Source organism: Chiloscyllium punctatum, chromosome 2, assembly GCF_047496795.1.
Source record: "Chiloscyllium punctatum isolate Juve2018m chromosome 2, sChiPun1.3, whole genome shotgun sequence".
Taxonomy (NCBI): domain Eukaryota; kingdom Metazoa; phylum Chordata; class Chondrichthyes; order Orectolobiformes; family Hemiscylliidae; genus Chiloscyllium; species Chiloscyllium punctatum.
The window spans coordinates 146048361-146067465 of NC_092740.1; the positions used below are offsets into that span (position 1 = coordinate 146048361).

Genomic DNA, 19105 nt, shown 5'->3' on the forward strand with positions numbered 1-19105 from the left:
TAGGAGATTTTTCACTGGAGCGTAGGTGATCTTTTAGCCATGGATTCATGTGTAATGTCAGAATAGCTGATGCATCAGTGTCTCTCATGACTTTATCCAACCTCATCACCATTTAGTGAATCTGAAGCTGATCACCTTTGCAGCCCATCAGACACAGGGCTTCTGCAGAGGTAGTGACTGCCGAGAAGCCCAAGCATACCATTTGAGGATGTTCAAACCTCAGGCACCAAACGCAGAAAGTTTCAAACTGCATGCAAACCTACACCTCAGTATACAGATTTCCATACCTAAGTGGAGGACTCAGAACACAAGCAGAAACACAATATTAACTCTTGTCCCGGAGGGCTATTTTATGAAGAGAGATTTAGTAGATTGAATTTCTACTCACTGGAATACAGAAACATAAGAGACCACCTTATTGAAACATGCAAGATTCTTAGAGGACTTGATGTGTAGATGCATTTGTTTCTCTTTATGGGAAAGTTTAAGGCCAGAAGACAATCTCAGAAATAAGGAGTCACACATTCAAGACAGAATGTGTCCAAACCTAGAAGGCATTGGTTTAAGGTGAAAGGGGAAAGATCTAAAAAGGACCTGAGGGGCAATATTTTCACACAAAGGGTGACATACGTACCACAGCACAGAAATAAACTCTTTGGCCCACTTTGTCCATACTACCCAGGTATCCTAAACTGAACTAGATTCTGGATTAGTGGTGCTGGAAGAGCCCCACATACGTTCGAGACACCACCCACGCCCTCCACCTCCTCCAAGACTTCCGTTTCCCCGGCTCCCAACGGGTCATCTTCACCATGGATATCCAATCCCTCTACTCCTCCATCCACCATGACCAGGGCCTCCAAGCCCTCCGTTTCTTCCTCTTCCAACATCCCCAACAGTTCCCTTCCACCGACACACATTTGTTTGGCCGAACTGGTCCTAACCCTTAACAATTTCTCCTTCAAATCCTCCCACTTCCTCCAGACCAAAGGGGTAGCCATGGGCACCCTTATGGGCCCCAGCTACGCCTCTCTCTTTGTTGGCTACGTAGAACAGTCGATCTTCCATAATTACACTGGCACCACTCCCCACCTCTTCCTCCGCTACAATTGATGACTGCAGTGGCGACACTTCGTGCTCCCGCGAGGAGGTTGAGCAATTCATCAACTTCACTAACACATTCCACCCTGACCTTAAATTTACCTGGACCATCTCTGACACCTCGCTCCCCTTCCTGGACCTCTCCATCTCCATTAATGACGACCGACTTGACACCGACATTTTTTACAAACCTACTGACTCCCCACAGCTACCTGAATTACACCTCTTCCCACCCTACCTCCTGCAAAAATGCCATCCTGTATTCCCAACTTCTCCGCCTCCGCCGTATCTGCTCCCAGGACCAATTCCACCACAGAACATACCAGATAGCGTCCTTCTTTAGAGACCGCAATTTCCCTTCCTACGTGGTTAAAGATGCCCTCCAATACATCTCATACACATCCCGCACCTCCACCCTCAGACCCCACCCCTCCAACCATAACAAGGACAGTATGCCCCTGGTGCTCACCTTCCACCCTACCAACCTTCGCATAAACCAAATCATCCACCAACATTTCTGCCACCTCCAAACGGACCCCACCACCAGGGATGCATTTCCCTCCCCACCCCTTTCAGCCTTCCGCAAAGACCGTTCCTTCCGTGACTACCTGGTCAGGTCCACGCCCCCGTACAACCCACCCTCCCATCCTGGCAACTTTCCCTGCCACCGCAGGAATTGCAAAACCTGCACCCACACCTCCTCCCTCACCTCCATCCAAAGCCCTAAAGGAGCCTTCCACATCCAAAGTTTTACCTGCATATCCACCAATATCATTTATTGTATCCGTTGCTCCCGATGCGGTCTCCTCTACATTGGGGAGACTGGGCGCCTCCTAGCAGAGCGCTTTAGAGAACATCTCTGGGACACCCGCACCAATCAACCACACTGCCCTGTGGCCCAACATTTCAACTCCCCCTCCCACTCTGCCGAGGACATGGTGGTCCTGGGCCTCCTTCACCGCCGCTCCCTCACCACCAGACGCCTGGATGAAGAACGCCTCATCTTCCGCCTCAGAACACTTCAACCCCAGGGTATCAATGTGGACTTCAACAGTTTCCTCATTTCCCCTTCTCCCACCTCACCCTAGTTCCAAACTTCCAGCTCAGCACTGTCCCCATGACTTGTCCTACCTGCCTATCTTCTTTTCCACCTATCCACTCCACCCTCCCCCCCCCGACCTATCACCTTCATACCCTCCCCCACTCACCTATTGTACTCTATGCTACTTTTTCCCCATCCCCACCCTCCTCTCACTTATCTCTCCAACCTTCAGGCTCTCTGCCTGTATTCCTGATGAAGGGTTTTTGCCCGAAACGTTGATTTTACTGCTCCTCGGATGCTGCTTGAATTGCTGTGCTCTTCCAGTACCACTAATCCAGAATCTGGTTTCCAGCATCTGCAGTCATTGTTTTTACCTAAACTGAACTAGTCCAATTTGCCAGTGTTTGGCCCAAGTCCCTCTAAGCCACTTGTATTCACATATCCATCCAAATGTCTTTTAAATATTGTAACTATGCCTGCATGTACCACTTTCTCTGGCAGTTCAGTCTGTTATATATCATTGACTACATATAAAGCATTCCTAACACATTTTTCTCTGAAACACACTTTGTCATTGTATGCCCAAGTCAAATCTAGGGAATCAAATTAAACCTGAATTCTACACTGTATCACTGATCCAGCATGCCAGACACAGTCATAAAAATAAAACAAAGAAACGAGGACTTGAAAACCTGAAATACAAAAATATATGAACTGCTGGAGAAACTCAGCTGGTCTTGCAGCATCTGAGGAGAGAGAGAAAAGAACTGTGGATGTTGGAAATCTGAAACAAAACAAATTGTCGGAGAAACTCAGTAGGCCTGGCAGCCTGTGTACAGCGAAAGCAGAGTTAACGTTTCTAGCCCAGTGACCTTTCCTCAGAACTGGGCTGGAAACGTTAGCTCTTGTTTTCTCTCCACAGATGCTCCCTGACCCAGCTGATTCCTTCCAACAGTTCCTGCTCATGCCGCCCAAGTCACCTCATCCAGGCGGGCAACTGACTGATCAATCCTCCAGGATGACCAACGGGAAAGGAGGCCATTCGGCCCGCCAGGCCTCGCGCCGGGCGGATATCAGCGAGCACACGTGGGAGTGACAGCGACTCCAAGGTGCAAAAGCAACTGAGCGGCACGCGGCCACCGCCACGAAACCCCCTCTCCCCAGCAGGTGCCTGGGTTCCCAGCGCGTGCCCGCGGACGCACGTGGCAAGTCAGCACGTGCAGGCTCGCGGCGGAAGGTGCCGGACAAAATTGAAAGAGTCCTCAGGGCCCCGGGAATCCAACGGCTCCCCGTTCCACCCCGCACCAGGACTCGCCGCGTAACGGACCATCTCCCGGCACGGGCAGACCGACTTTCAGTCATGAGTTTCCTCGTGTTTTGTTTTAAAGCCCATTTTGCGGAAGAGTTTTACACTCCAGGCACCAACCTGTTTACATCAGGAAGAAACTGCCGGCAGCTCCTCGCTCAGACATTCGCACATTTCCAGCTGGCCGACTAAAATCAGCGACCGCCCCCGATTTTGTGCCGACCGTAAAAAGCTTCCGCAATTCTTTATGCAAACTGGCCGACTATGAATTTTCCCTTGGTTGAATCATTCACAAAATTTCTGTTAGCTTGGTAACACCCAGCACTTTATTGTGCAGCACAATGTTTTTTACTCCTTCAAGAAAGAAAATTCCACAGTTTTTCATGTGTCAAATTGACACTATTTTTGGATTATCACAGATTCAGTTGTGGTTTCATATCCCATTCCAGTGAAAATTGATGTGGAGGTGCCAGTATTGGACTGGGGTGGATAAAGTTAAAAATCACACAACAGAAGGTTATCGTCCAACAGGTTTATTTGGAAGCACAAGCTTTCGGTGTGCTGCTCCTTCTTCAGTTAGCTGTGGAGCAGGTCCATTGGGTACAGAATGTATAGCAAAAGATGACAGTGTTATGAAATTAAATGATAGGAGAAAGTGAGGACTGCAGATGCTGGAGACCAGAGTTGAAAAATGTGGTGCTGGAAAAACACAGCAGAGCAGACAGCATCCGAGGAGCAGGAGAATTGAATGAGGAAGACGGGCTTATGCCCGAAACATCGATTCTCCTGCTCCTCGAATGCTGTCTGACCTGCTGTGTTTTTCCAGCACCACATTTTTGAACAATCCTAGTTTGTTGTTAAGTCTTTTACCTTTTAGAATGGGTTGCAGATTTCAATAATTTAATATGTAAATTCCAGAACTTCTTTTCAAGATTTTCAAGATAACTTAAGGTTTTCTTTTTAAAAAAATGTGACTTCTCAGCTCAGTGAAAATTGAGTGAGCAATGTAAAGGAAGCAATGCTAAATTTGATTTATCGACAATTTTAGTCAGTATGTTTGGATATGTTATTGCGCACTTTTGGAGCGAATGGGACATGAACCCAAGTCTTCTGGTGGGAAGAGAAAGCCTGTGAGCCAACAACATGCTTACTGTCATGATATGCAAAGCGTTTTTAAAGCCACCAGGATTATCTATACATTGAGACAAATTTACAAACTCCTTTTCATTTACAGGATGGTGCCTGTTTTCTCAAAGATGTCAATGACACTGACAAACAGTAGAAGGAACATTTCAACATCTCAACCATGAATCCAAAGTGTGTCGGGATACTCTCTAGGCTATCTGCTGGAACCCTGTATTTATGGGTGAATAACTATCAATTGTAAAGCTTCAGCAAGCAATTAAGTAGATGAAAAACAACAAAACTGCAGTCCCCATGGTATTCCAGTGGAGGTCTTCAAAGCTAGTAGGCTTTTGTTCACATCAAGACTCCAGTCATTGTTCCTATGAATTTGTCATAATCCGTCCTTCAAGGAAAGTGGCCCTTATAATTATTTTCAAGAAGGGAGGTAGATCATGCTGAGACAATTATCAAGGAAAATCTTAACATGCCTGAAATATTGATGCTGACTTCTTGTGCCTGAGGAAATGCTCCCAGAGACACAGAAAGGCCTTAGACTGTCCAGGTGAACTTCTAACCTGTTTGTTTCTTACCAGACAGATCCAATAAAAATGTTGAACACAATACAAGGAACTCTTCATCATGTTTATCGACATGACTCAGCATTTGACTCAGTAAATCGCAAGGGTGTAGGTTTTGAGGTTTTATTATCATATGTACTCAATACGGGGTGAAAGGTGTACAATGTTACCATGCATGGCATCATCTTAGGTATGAAGTACCTAGGTACACAATCTTAGTTACAGAAAGCATAAAGTAGAAAAAATAAAGACAACATTAAATTGTCAAACATTACAGCCCTTTCTTGAGCCATGGGCCTGCAAATGCCCTAAGCTGGTCTTCTCCAAGAGGCATTGGTCTTCCCTGCACCCGGCTAAGTCCCACTGGGGCACACCAGGCTTTGCTCCCGCTCACAAGGCTTCAGCCCTGACTGTCAGCTCTTCACTGACCACCGCTGCCTCCATCCCTTCTGACCAACCATTGCTGCCACCATCTTTCACTGCTGCTGCTGCCTTGACTCTGCTGCCACTCCCAGACACTGCCACACTCCATTCCTTCTGCTGCTTGCTTGGCCTCCAAAAGGTGAGGAAGAAACTAAAAACTAAAGAAAACTAACGAAAAGAAGCAAAAAAGTGAAAGTAAAAAAAGGAAAACGGGCGGAATACATCGCATCCGGGCTCAGAAGGTGAGTGGACATAGTTTTAAGGTAAGAAGCAGGAGGTTTAGAGGGAATTTGAAGAAAAACAATTACCCAAAGATTGTGGATATCTGGAATTCACTGTCTAACTGGGTGGTGGAGGTGGAAAACCATTTATGAAGTATCTAAATGAGCATCACATCCATTCATTTATCAAATACTTGTACCTCATGATAGAAACTGTTACAAGAGCTTCCCTTCCATTAGTACCTTGCTTATCTGAAACCTTGAGTTTTTACAGTGTCCTGCTCTGATGTAAAATATTGGTATAAATTATCTGCCATTTACTGTTCCCTGTCATCAGTTCCCCAGTCACATCCTCCAAGGGTCCCATAGTCATTTTAGCTACTGTTTTTATAATGCACTCAAAAACTAAAACAGTTTGTTTTTTATTTCTGGCCAATTTATTTTTGTAATTAATTTCTTCTTTTGTAATTGGTTTTTAGTCATTCTTTGCCAGTTCCCAGAAAATTCCCAATTGTCTGGCCAACCACAAGGTTATGATGCTTTGTATGATGATTAATCCTTCTCATCGAGTCCTTTTTTTTGACTGGAATAAACTTTTGTTGAGCATTATGAGATATCTGCTTAAAAGGTTGCCACTGCTCTTATATTGACCTCCTCCTCAGTCTATTTTCCCAGTTTGCTTCATAACTTTGTAATTGCTGTGTGACTCTATGACTCTGTGTGAAGAACTTCCTCCTGGCAGAGGATAGTTAATGTCTAGATTGCTATACCCCAGAGACTTATAGGGGCGAGACCACTGAAAGTTTTTAAAGAGGAGATAGACAGAATTTTAAAATCTCATGGAATTGATGGCAAAGAAAGAGGAGTTGGGGCCTGGGTTGGATCTTATAGAATAGTGGGGCTTGAAGGGATGAAGGCCCTATATGTGTTCATATTTCTTATATTTTATGTTCTTAGGTCAAAAACATTTCCAACTGAAACATGGTTCTATATTAAATATGTAAGAAATGTATTTATGTTTCAAATTATTAACAACTTACAATGACCTGATCTTGTGAAAGACATTGAGAAATGTTTAGAGTTAGTCCTGGAAGGACTCAGTAATCTTTTTCTGCTGAGCGTGTTGTCTCTAGATACTGGGTGTTCCAAGATGGAGGACAGGAAAAAGTTGTGGCTATAAGAGCTGCTCCTTTTTTGAGGAATTTTAGGTGTATGGGGTGATTTCCTCGAATTCCAGGAGCAGCAATTACTATTTTATACGCTGTTGCATTGTCTTGGAACTTTGGGGAAAAAAGATCAAAAGAACAGGACTTTTAAAAGGAGATAGACTGACAAAAGGCAGCGACCACAGTCAGTGAGGGAGAGAGAGAGAGAAATCTACACTGCTGTCTGACACAGCAGTGAATCTGCACAGTTACTGCTTTTGCTGTTTGAGTTCAGGTATCCCTGGACATTGGAGTGCGTTTAGGAAAAATTAACGAACAGTGAAATTCACAGCTGACTTTGGAGGAACCTGTTTTGGAGAGCTCACAGCACAGGAACAGATAAGTGCATAATTTTTAAATGTAACCTTGCTGGAAGTCCCTACAGTAGTGAGAAGAGTGAGTACTTTCTTGATTATATACTTTATTGAGATCTGTTTCTTGATTAAATTTTAAAAATATAAACCATAAGTACTAAGTTAGTCTGGAGCACTTTTTTTAGAGCAAAAGATAGTACTATATTTTGGGTCTGTAGATTGTGAAAGAGCAAAGATGGTCTCTAGTAGAGTGATATGCTCTTCCTGTCGAATGTGGGAGTTTAGGGAGAGTTTCCATGTTACTGATGATTATGTCTGCAGGAAATGTCTTTGGTTGTGAATCCTATCAGATTGCAAGGATTGGTTAGAGGCAATCAGGAATTTACAAGAGCTAGAGGGTGTCATGGATGGTAGTTATAGGAAGGGAGAAAAACCGCAGTTACAGTCAGGTAGATGGGTTAACTCCAGGAAAGGTGGAGGGGGGTAAGCAGGTAGTGCAAGAATGTTCTGTGGCTTCCCCACAAGTATGCTGTTATGGAAAATGTAGGGTGATGGACTCTCAAGGGTATATAGCATGAGCAATCGAGTTTCTGATATCAAGACTGGCTCTGATGTAGTGAGGAGTACGTTGGGTTTCAAACGATCGATTGTGATAGGGGACTGTCTAGTCAGAGACACAGACAGACGTTTCTGCAGCCAGCAGCGAAAAATCAGAATGATGTGTTGCCTTCCTGGTACCAGGATTAAGAATATCTCAGAGAGGGGGCAGAATGTTCTCAGTGGGTAGAGGAACCAACAGGACATCATTGTACACATTGGAACTAATGGCATAGGAAGGGAAAAAGATGAGATTCTGAAGGGAGAATATAGAAAGTTAGGCAGGAATTTAAAAAGGAGATCCTTGAGGGTAGTAATATCTGGATTATTCCCAGTGCTGAGAGCTAGTGAGGGTAGGAATAGGAGGATAGAGCAGATGAATGTGTGGCTGAGGAGCTGATGCAGGGGAGAAGGGTTCACATTTTTGGATCATTGGAATCTCTTCTGTGGTACAAGAAGGATGAATTGCACCTGAATAGGAAGGGGATTAAGGAAGGGGACAAGGAGATTTCCTAGAGCTGTTCAAGAAGAGCACTTGTAAGGTGATGGTGGTGTGGGGGTGTGGTCCCAGGGAAATAGTGAGAAAAGAGATCAATCTGAGATTGGTACAGTTGGGAAAAGGAGCGAGTCAAACAGTCAGGACAGGCAGGAACAAAACAGAGAACAAGATAGGACTGATAAATTAAACTGCATTTACTCCAATGCAAGAGTAAACAGTGAAGGCAGATGAACTCAGGGCATGGTTAGGAACATAGGACTGGGATATCATAGCAATTACAGAACTGTGACTCAGGGATAGACAGGACTGGCAGCTTAATGTTCCAGGATACACATGCTATAGGAAGGATACAAAGAAGGGAGCAAGAGAGAAGGGGGAGTGATATTTTTGATAAGGGATTGCATTACAGCTGTACTTAGGGAGGATATTCCTGGGAATTCATCCAGGGAAGTTATTTCGGTAGAAGTGACAAATAAGAAAGGGATGATTACTATATATCGTAGACCCCCCTAATAGTCAGAGGGAAATTGAGAAACACATTTGTAAGGAGATTTGAGTTATCTGTAAGAATAATAGGGTGGTTATGGTAGGGGATTTTAATCTTCCAAACATCAGCTGGGACTGCCGTGGTGTTAAGGGTTTAGATGGAGAGGATAGTTAAGTGTGTAAAGAAACTTTTCTGATTCAGTATGTAGATTTACCTGCTAGAGAAGGCGCAAAACTTGACCTACTCTTGGGAAATAAGGCAGGGCAGGTGACTGAGAAGTCAGCGGGGGTGCACTTTGGGGCCAGTGACCATAGTTCTATTAGTTTTAAAGTAATGATGGAAAAGGATGGACCGAATCTAAAAGTTGAAGTTCTAAATTGGAGAAAGGCTAATTTTGACAGTATTAGGCAAGACCTTTCAAATGCTGATTGGGGCAGATGTTCACAGGTAAAGGGACAGCTGGAAAATGGGAAGTCTTCAAAAATGAGATAATGAGTGTCCAGAGACAGTATGTTCCTGTTCGGATGAAAGGAAAGGCTGGTAGGTGTAGGAAAAGCTGGATGACTAGAGAAATTGAGGTTTTGATTAAGAAAAAGAGGGAAGTGTATGTTAGGTATAGACATGATAGATTGAGTGAATCCTTAGAAGAATATAAAGGCAGTTGGAGTATACTTAGGATGGAAATGAGGAGGGCAAAAGGGGACAGGATATAGCTTTAGCAAATAGGGTTAAGGAGAATCCAAAGGGATTTTATAAATATATTAAGGACAAAAGGGTAACTAGGGAGAGAATAGGGCCCCTCAAAAATCAGCAAGGCAGCCATTGTGTGGAGCCACAGGAGATGGAGGAGATACTAAATGAGTATTTTGCATCAGTATTTACTGTGGAAAAGGTCATGGAAGACATAGAATGTGGGGAAATCTTCAGGAAGGGCTTATGCCCGAAACGTCAATTCTCCTGCTCCTTGGATGCTGCCTGACCTGCTGCGCTTTTCCAGCAACACATTTTTCATCCCCATAATCATAGAATCATACACAAGAAGAAGGCCATTTGGCCCATCATAATGGTGTAAAAACAATGACTGCAGATGCTGGAAACCAGATTCTGGATTAGTGGTGCTGGAAGAGCACAGCAGTTCAGGCAGCATCCAAGTAGCTTTGAAATCAATGTTTCGGGCAAAAGCCCTTCATCAGGAATAAAGGCAGTGAGCCTGAAGCGTGGAGAGATAAGCTCAAGGAGGGTGGGGGTGGGGAGAAAGTAGCATAGAGTACAATGGGTGAGTGGGGGAGGGGATGAAGGTGATAGGTCAGGGAGGAGAAGGTGGAGTGGATAGGTGGAAAAGGAGATAGGCAGGTAGGACAAGTCCAGACAAGTCATGGGGACAGTTAGTGAGCTGGAAGTTTAGAACTAGGGTGAGGTGGGGGAAGGGGAAATGAGGAAACTGTTGAAGTCCACATTGATGCCCTGGGGTTGAAGTGTTCCGAGGCGGAAGATGAGGCGTTCTTCCTCCAGGCGTCTGGTGGTGAGGGAGCAGCGGTGAAGGAGGCCCAGGTCCTCCATGTCCTCGGCAGAGTGGGAGGGGGAGTTGAAATGTTGGGCCACAGGGCAGTGTGGTTGATTGGTGCGGGTGTCCCGGAGATGTTCCCTAAAGCGCTCTGCTAGGAGGCGCCCAGTCTCCCCAATGTAGAGGAGACCGCATCGGGAGCAACGGATACAATAAATGATATTAGTGGATATGCAAGTAAAACTTTGATGGATGTGGAAGGCTCCTTTAGGGCCTTGGATAGAGGTGAGGGAGGAGGTGTGGGCGCAGGTTTTACAGTTCCTGCGGTGGCAGGGGAAAGTGCCAGGATTGGAGGGTGGGTTGTTTGGGGGCGTGGACCTGACCAGGTAGTCACGGAGGGAACGGTCTTTGCGGAAGGCGGAAAGGGGTGGGGAGGGAAATATATCCCTGGTAGTGGGGTCTGTTTGGAGGTGGCGGAAATGTTGGCAGATGATTTGGTTTATGCAAAGGTTGGTAGGATGGAAGATGAGCACCAGGGCCATTCTGTCCTTGTTATGGTTGGAGGGGTGGGGTCTGAGGGTGGAGGTGCGGGATGTAGACGAGATGCGTGGGAGGGCATCTTTAACCACGTGGAAAGGGAAATTGCGGTCTCTAAAGAAGGAGGCCATCTATTGTGCTCTGTGGTGGAACTGGTCCTCCTGGGAGCAGATCCGGCGGAGGCGGAGGAATTGGGAATACGGGATGGCATTTTTGCAAGAGGTAGGGTGGGAAGAGGTGTAATCCAGGTAGCTGTGAGAGTCAGTTGAAGGGTATTGTTGGGGAGGTCTGGAGAGGAAAAAACGGAGGGCTTGGAGGCCCTGGTCATGGCGGATGGAGGTGTAGAGGGATTCACCTCCATCTGCCATGACCAGGGCCTCCAAGCACTCCGTCTTTTCCTCTCCAGACGTCCCCAACAGTACCCTTCAACCGACACTCTCATTCGTTTGGCTGAACTGGTCCTCACCCTTAACAATTTCGTCGATTTCGAAGCTACTTGGACGCTGCCTGAACTGCTGTGCTCTTCCAGCACCACTAATCCAGAACCCATCATAATGGTGCGAATTCTTTGAAAGAGCTATCTAACTAGTTCCATTCCTTAAAGCCCTGCAAAATTGTTCTTGAAAATTTTTACTCAATTCCATTTACACTTAACATTTCTTCCAGTTAACTTAAATCTATATCCTATGGTTATCAATCCTTCTGCCTTGGATGTAGTTTCTGTTTGTTTACACTCTTAAGACTATTCATGAGTTTGAACACCTCTACTCTAGGAACAGCAATCCCAACTTGTCCAAAATATCCATATGAATGAAGACCTGACTGTCCATATTTTCTCCTGTCCTTGTTCCTGAGGGTTAGGTGATGGAATTTCATTTGGTTTGATCCATGCTGACAGTAAAATTACTGAAGTGGTTTGCCATTAACTTCTGTCGGATGAATGACTAAGAGACTCTTCTCATCTTGCTTCAAGTGCATTGGAAAGATTTTTAAAGACTGACATTCAATCTGTTTGGCCACTTTTACATCCTGCTTGGCTGGCTCCATATCCATAAATATCCATGCCTCCATCACCAAAGCTTAGTAGCAGCAGTGTGTACCGAATATAAGGTGCACTGCAGAAATTCTCCTCAGACAGCACCTTCCAAACTCGCAATCATTACTATCTAGAGGCACATAGGCAGCATTTACAGGAGAACACCATTACCTACAAGATCTCCTCCAAATCACTCAGCATCCTGACATGGATATTTATTGCCATTCCTTCAGTTTCACTGGGTCAATATCCTGGAGATCCTTGTCAAAAAGTCTGGTCCTGGAAAAGCACAGCTGGGTCTTTTCCCTAGGGTTGGGGAGTTCAAAACTAGAAGGCAAATTTTATGGTGAAAGGAGAATGATTTAAAAGGGATCTGAGGGGCAACATTTTCACACCGAGGATGGTTCATATATGGAATGAACTGTCAGAAGAAGTGATAGATGCAGGTACCATTGCAATATTTAAAAGACATTTGGACAGGTACATGAGTAGGAAAGGCTAAGAAGGATATGGGCCAAATGCAGGCAAATGACACTAGTTTAGTTTAGGAAACTTGGTCAACATGGATGAGTTGGACCGAAGGATCTGTTTCCCTGCTGAATGACTCTATGACTATATTACAACAACACCTTCCATGACCAACAAATCTTGGTATGGGACTTGAATTGAGAGGTTTGGAAACAACACTAAACCACAAAATCTCCTTGTATTACGGGTACCATTTTAGTAGATCTCCCTGTTCTTTCTGTAAGGTCTAGACATTTCTTCTGAAATGTTGTGCCCAGGATTCTATGTACTTAATGTTCAAATACAGTGCACAAAACAGCACACAGTATTCCAACTACAGTTGGTATTGTAGCACAATGACTTCACTAGTAATCCAGGAAATGTGAATAATGCAAATTCATTCTTAATTTCTAATACCAATAAAGTGATCATTAATATAGAAATTAGTAGGCCACTCAGCCCTTTGAGTCTGATCCGCCAATCAATTTGACCATAGGGATATGAAAGGATACTGGGACATATAATGAAGGAAAATTCTAAGTTGTTTTACAGTTACTTTAGAGGTAAAAGGATAATGAGGGAAAGAGTCAGGCCCATTAGGACCACAATGGTAATTTTTGCACAGAATACACGTAAGATTCTAAATGAATATTTTGGATAAATGTTCACTAGTGAGAAGGACAATTTGAATATAGAAATCAGGGAGAAGGCCTGAGACAGAGAGAAGGTTCTGAATGCATCTGGCGGGCTAAAAAGTTGATAAATCTCCTGGGCTGGATGAAATGTATCCCGGGCTGTTGAGTGGGGCAATGGAAGAAATACCAAGGGTGCTTGCAAAATTTTCAATTCCTCTCTGGACACAGGAGAGGTGCCAGAGGACTATGATACCCAATATGGTGTTGTTATTCAAGAAAGGAGCAAGGAATAAATCAAGAACTACAGACCGGTCAGTCTAAGGTTGATGGTGGGGAAACAATTGGAAGCAATGCTGAGGGACAGAATTAATCTGCATTTGGAGAGGCAGGAGTTAATCAACAACAGTCAGCATGGTTTTATTAAGGGAGGTCAGTCTGACCAACCTGATAGAATTTTCCAAAGAGGTGACCAGATGTGGAGTCGATGGCAATGTTTTTGATGTTGTCTACTCAGACTTCAGCAAGATTTTGATAGGATCCCATGTGGGAGACTGATAGCAAAGGTAGGAGCCCATGAGATCCAACAAAATTTAGCAAATTGGACCAACAAATAGCTGAGTGGCAGAATGTAGAAGGTGAAGAGTGTTTTTCCAACTGAGATCACACAGGCCCTTGCTGTTTGTGGTTTATATAAATGACCCAGACTTGAATATAAGAGGGTTGATCAGTAAGTTTGCAAAAGATACAAAAATTGATACACTGATAAATAGTGAGAAGGATAACCTTAGACTGCAAGAGGATATAGACAGAGTGGTCAGATAGGCTGGTCAGTGACGACTGAAATTCAATCTGGATAAATGTGAGATAATGCACTTGGGCATGATAAACAAGGGAAGAGAATACATGATGAATGACAAGACCTTGGAAAACACTGAGGATCAGAGGGACTTAGTGTGCATGTACCCGAATCACTTTAGGTATCAGGGCAAGTGGATAAAGTGGTTAACAAGTGCCTTTAGTAGTCAAGGCACAAAGCTTAAGAGCAGGGAGGTTATGCTGGAACTGTATAAAATGTTGGCTAGGCCACAGCCAGACTATAGTGTGCATTTCTGGAACCTACATAATATGAAGGTTATGATTGCACTGGAGATGGTCCAGAGGAGATTTACCAGGATGTTGCCTGGGCTGGCGAATTTCAGTTATGAAGAGAGATGGGATAGGCTGAGGTTGTTTTCCTTAAAGCAGAGGAGATTGCAAGGGCACACGATTGAGATGTAAAATTATGAGAAGCATAGATAGGGTAGACAGGAAAAAAAAACTTTTTTCCCTGATGGAAGGATCAATGACCAGGGAGCATAAAGTAAGGGTCAGAAGGTTTAGAGGAGATGCAAGGAGAAATGTTTTCACCCAGAAAGTAGTGGGAATCTGGAATTCATTACTTGTAAGTGTAATCGGGACGGAAACCCTCATAACATTTAAGATATATTTTGATGTGCACTTGCGATGTCAATACACAGATGAGTGTGGACTAAGTGCTGGAAAATGGGATTAGAATCATTGGTTGGATTTTTTGACCAGCATTCATACAATGAGCTAAAGGTTTCTTTTCTGTGCAATAAACTGCATGAGTCTGTGGCTGATCTGTGTTCCAACTCCAAAGGACCATGCCCTACAAAGGTTCTGAAATATATAATTGACCTATCCAGGAGCACAATCCCAAATTTTGAGCTGCTAGAGCTCTAAGCAAATGTGTTGGCCAAATTATTCTCAGGAATGTTCCAAATCTCTACCAACCTTGTAGAAGCATTTCCTAATTTTACTCCTGAAGTGTCTGGCTTATTTTTTTCAAGATTATGCACCCTAGTTATGGACATCTCAACTAGTGGAAATAGTTTCTCTCTCTATTGTCCCACAGGGACACTTTAGAAGGAGTTTTACTTTGTTTCTTAATCATGGTACAAGGTCGAAGATTTTATGATAGGATAATGTAGACTGCAGAAAGTTTGAAACACTCGAACACATGACCTAGCATACAAACTTGTAATGTCCTACTCCAAACTGAGCTTCAAGCTCCATATTCTAGTGTCAACTGCATATGTTCACCACAAAAGTAATAACCATGTCCATCCCCACCTTTTATCAATGTTATCCAAATCTTCATTCTCACTTTGTCATCTATAGATTCAACTTCTCCCTCCAACTGCACTGCCTGCTCCCACCAAACATCACCTTACATAAACGCCAGCTCATCCAGACTCTTCTGCTCCCATCCTATCACAGACATCTGTCTGTCAAACTGCACTAGCCAACCTCTAGTGACAATCTCCCAGCTCCCAGCTAACCTTAGTACATAAGCATTACTGAATATGACAATCAGACTTATTGCTCAGCACGAGAAATAAGCTTCATCTTCAGTAAATAAAACAAAAATAATAGAAACATATTTCACTGCATTTCACTTGTTTATAAAGTTAAAAAAAAAATTCAACAGTAGAGGGGGCTCCAGAAGCAAAAGGTTCAGCACACCGCTGTCCAGACACCATCCTTCTTATCTTGTTTAATTGAACATGATTAACAAATTAATTGCTATAAATATGTTTCCCTTTACTTCCAGTATTTAGCAAAATAAAGACTGCTTCAAAGGCCTAATGTTTTGGAATGCTGACCAATGACTTGTTTAAAACTGCCCCTGAGGTAACTCTCTATCCCAGATCTTTTAAAGCAAAGTCAAGAGCACATTATTATACTATGCATTGCGTCATCATATCTATATAGAGGTCTTTTTAAAGTTGTGAGATTGGACAACAGCTCTGAGAGATTCTTACTAATTGGATAATTCAATATTCTGTTTGTCTTTTCTTTGTATCTTTTGTATCTGTTGTTAGTGATTTTCAGTGCTTGGATCTCTAAACCTCTCTGCTCCTTTAACTTTCCTAGCTGCTCACGATTTAGAAAATGCTTTGAAATACTTTCTTGGGTCCAAACACAAATGCTCATTCTTTCTCGCAATTAATTCTGTCTGCTCTCATTTTGCTTTCTTACTTACCTTGTCAATGTCCCATTGCAACCTACAGCTTCAATTCACATTTTATCTTATTTGGGTGCCTGCAGAAAACTTAGATAAATGACTCTTCATTCCTTTATGTAATGATTGTGAATAGAGTGAAATGCTAAGGCTCCGTTGCAGATCCATGAAGTAAATGCAATTTGAGTATGTACCCATTATGCCTACTCTCTGACTTCATGCACTTAATACATTCTCTACCTATGTCAATTGGTTGTCTATAATTGCGAGTACTCTCATTTTTGTTAGCAATGTCTCATACGGAATATTATTGAAGCTCTCAGGTTCTTACAAAAAGAAATTGGTTGGCTGATATTCTTTGGGAAGGAAGTCCACTTTCTGTGTAACTACAGCTTCACATCAATATGGTTGACTGTTGACTTTCCAAAAACCACTAATTTAAGAGGAAGCTTTTCATTTCTCTGCACAAAGACAGGACTGACCCACAATACTATGACCTCCATTATAGGTAGGCTAAGGAAGCATTTGCCAGTCCAACACAGCCACGATACAGAGTGAATCCAATGATGTTGGCAGCAATCAGATACATACCAGCAGCCCTGCCAACTGGCCACCAAAGGAGTCTGAGTTGTTGGAAAGCATATTTTTACATGCATGTTGTAGCTTCACCTATGGATAATGATGGTGACGCAAGGGGAGTTATGGAAGGGCAATATATACTAGCATTGCTAACATTGCACATAACCAGGATTTTTTTTTTTCAAACTGAGATCTAAACAATCATTTATAACAGATTTAGTATTACGTATGTTATACCCCTCATGCTGTATTTATGTAAGACACCAAAGCTTTCATCCTTCCCACATAAAAAGTATTCATTAATGATGACTGTCTATTTCCTGCCCTTTATTAACTTCCAAAAATATTCTTCCAAAAATGTCTCTATTCCTTAAGTAGAATTGTGTCCAGATGTTATCTACACATCTCCTATTAGGGATGATATTAAATGATTTTTGAAAATCCATATGTACAATCTCGACTGCATTTCCTTTATCAATATTTCCTCAAACAATTCCAATAAATTTGTTCTTGAGCATTAGTTCTGTTTCTCTCTTCACAAAAGCTACCTTTCCTGCTGATTTTGAATCCAGTATTTTCAGTTGTTACCCCAATAAATTTTTAAAATGCAACTTTTTGTTAACCAATCAGGCTGCATTTTCAGATTGTTCAGCAAGCATTTTCAAGGCTGACAGAAAAATAGAAGAAAACTATTCTGCTTATTGTGGCTACGCTGTGAGAAAAAGAGCTATCTAGTTTAATCCCAACTTCCAGCTCTACTTCTGTAGCCCTGAAGGTTGCAGCACAACACATGCATTTCAAAATGCTTTGTTAAATATGTTGGGTGTTTTAGGTAATGAATTCCAGACAGTCACCACTCTTTAGATGAAAAATTCAATTTTCCTCTAATACTTCTTGGTTATTAATGTCTCTCTTAATGGAAATAGGTCCTTCCAGTCCAGGTCCTTAGCATTTAATACACCTCAATTAAATCTTCCATCAGACTGTCCTCTTTCAAATAAAACAAGGCATCCTATTAAATCCTTGCCCATAGCTAAAATTCTCCACTCCTCAAAACATCTTTTGTACCTTAAGACTTAAGACATTGGAGCAGAACTCTACTTTCCTGCCTTATCCCCATATCCTTTGATTGACTAATTTTTATTATTTATTCTTTCATGGAATGAGGCATCACTGGCTAGGCCAACATTTAACGCCCATCCCTAATTATCCAGAAAGCAGTTAAGAGTTCATCACATTGCTAGGGTCTGGAATCACATGTAGACCAGACCAGGTAGGGATAGCAGATTCCTTCCCTAAAGGTCATCAGTGAACCAGATGTTTTTTTTTTGACAATCAACAATGGATTCATAATCATCATTAGACTTTTAATTCCAAATTTTTATTGAATTCAAATTCCACCATCTGCCATGGCCAGTTTCCTAGAACATTATTGGGGTATCTGGATTAACAGTCCAGCAGTTATACTACTGGGTCATCACCTTCCCTTAATTAAACATCTGTCTATCTCAGCCTTAAATACACTTAATGACCCAGCCTGGACAACTCTCTGTAGTAAAGAATTCCACAAATTCATTACCCTTGAGAAAACAAAACCTTTCCACATATACCCAATAAAGCCCCCTAAAAATCTTATATAGTTCAACAAAGTCCTCTCATTCCTCTAAACTTCAATGTGTACTCAAACTGCTTGTAAGAAAATCCCTCCCTACCCTGAATAAACCTAGTGAATCTTCTCTGTCCTGCCTCCAGGTCCTGTATATCTTTCCTTATGTAAGGGGACCAAATTGTCCACATTGTTCCAGGTATCGTGTGATTAGTGCCTTGTAAAGTTTTAGCAAAATTTCCTTATTTTGTACTCCATCCCCTTTGAAATAAAGGCCAACAGTCTGTTTATCTTCCCTATTACTAACTGAACTTGGATGCTAACTTTTTATGATTTATGCTTGAGAACCCCCAAATCCCTCTGTGCTGCAGCTTTCTGCAGTCTTTCTCTTTAAGTAATATTTAACTCCTCTCTTCTTCCTGCCAAAGTGCATGACCTCACATTTTCCCTCAGTTATTCCATCTACCAGGTTTTTGCCTATTTACTTAACAGGCAAATTAAGTAAATATCTCTCAGTAAACTCGTTGTGTCATCCTTATGACTCTCCTTCCCACCTACTTGTGAGACATTTGCAAACTTGGTGATAGTCCATTCACTTCTATAATCCACAGTGGTTCAATGGTTCACATTCCTGCCTCATAGTACCAAGGGCTCCAGGTTTGATTCCAGTCTTGGGTGACTGTGTGGAGTTTGCACGTTCTCCGTATCTGTGTGGGTTTCCTCCCACAGTCCAAAGATGTGCGGATTAGCCATGGTGAATACAGGGTAGGAGGCTGCA

The 19105-nt window shown here is 42.8% G+C and overlaps 1 protein-coding gene across 1 annotated transcript in view; it reads right to left on the minus strand.

Annotated features, from left to right (window-relative positions):
• The window catches only part of zcchc7 (zinc finger, CCHC domain containing 7), a 280949-nt gene extending 277641 nt beyond the window's left edge, over positions 1-3308 (minus strand). The window contains 1 exon segment of the mRNA XM_072589625.1: positions 3124-3308. Coding sequence (XP_072445726.1) covers positions 3124-3185 — 62 coding nt within the window. The 5' untranslated portion in view covers positions 3186-3308.
• Between the last annotated feature and the right edge of the window lie 15797 nt (positions 3309-19105).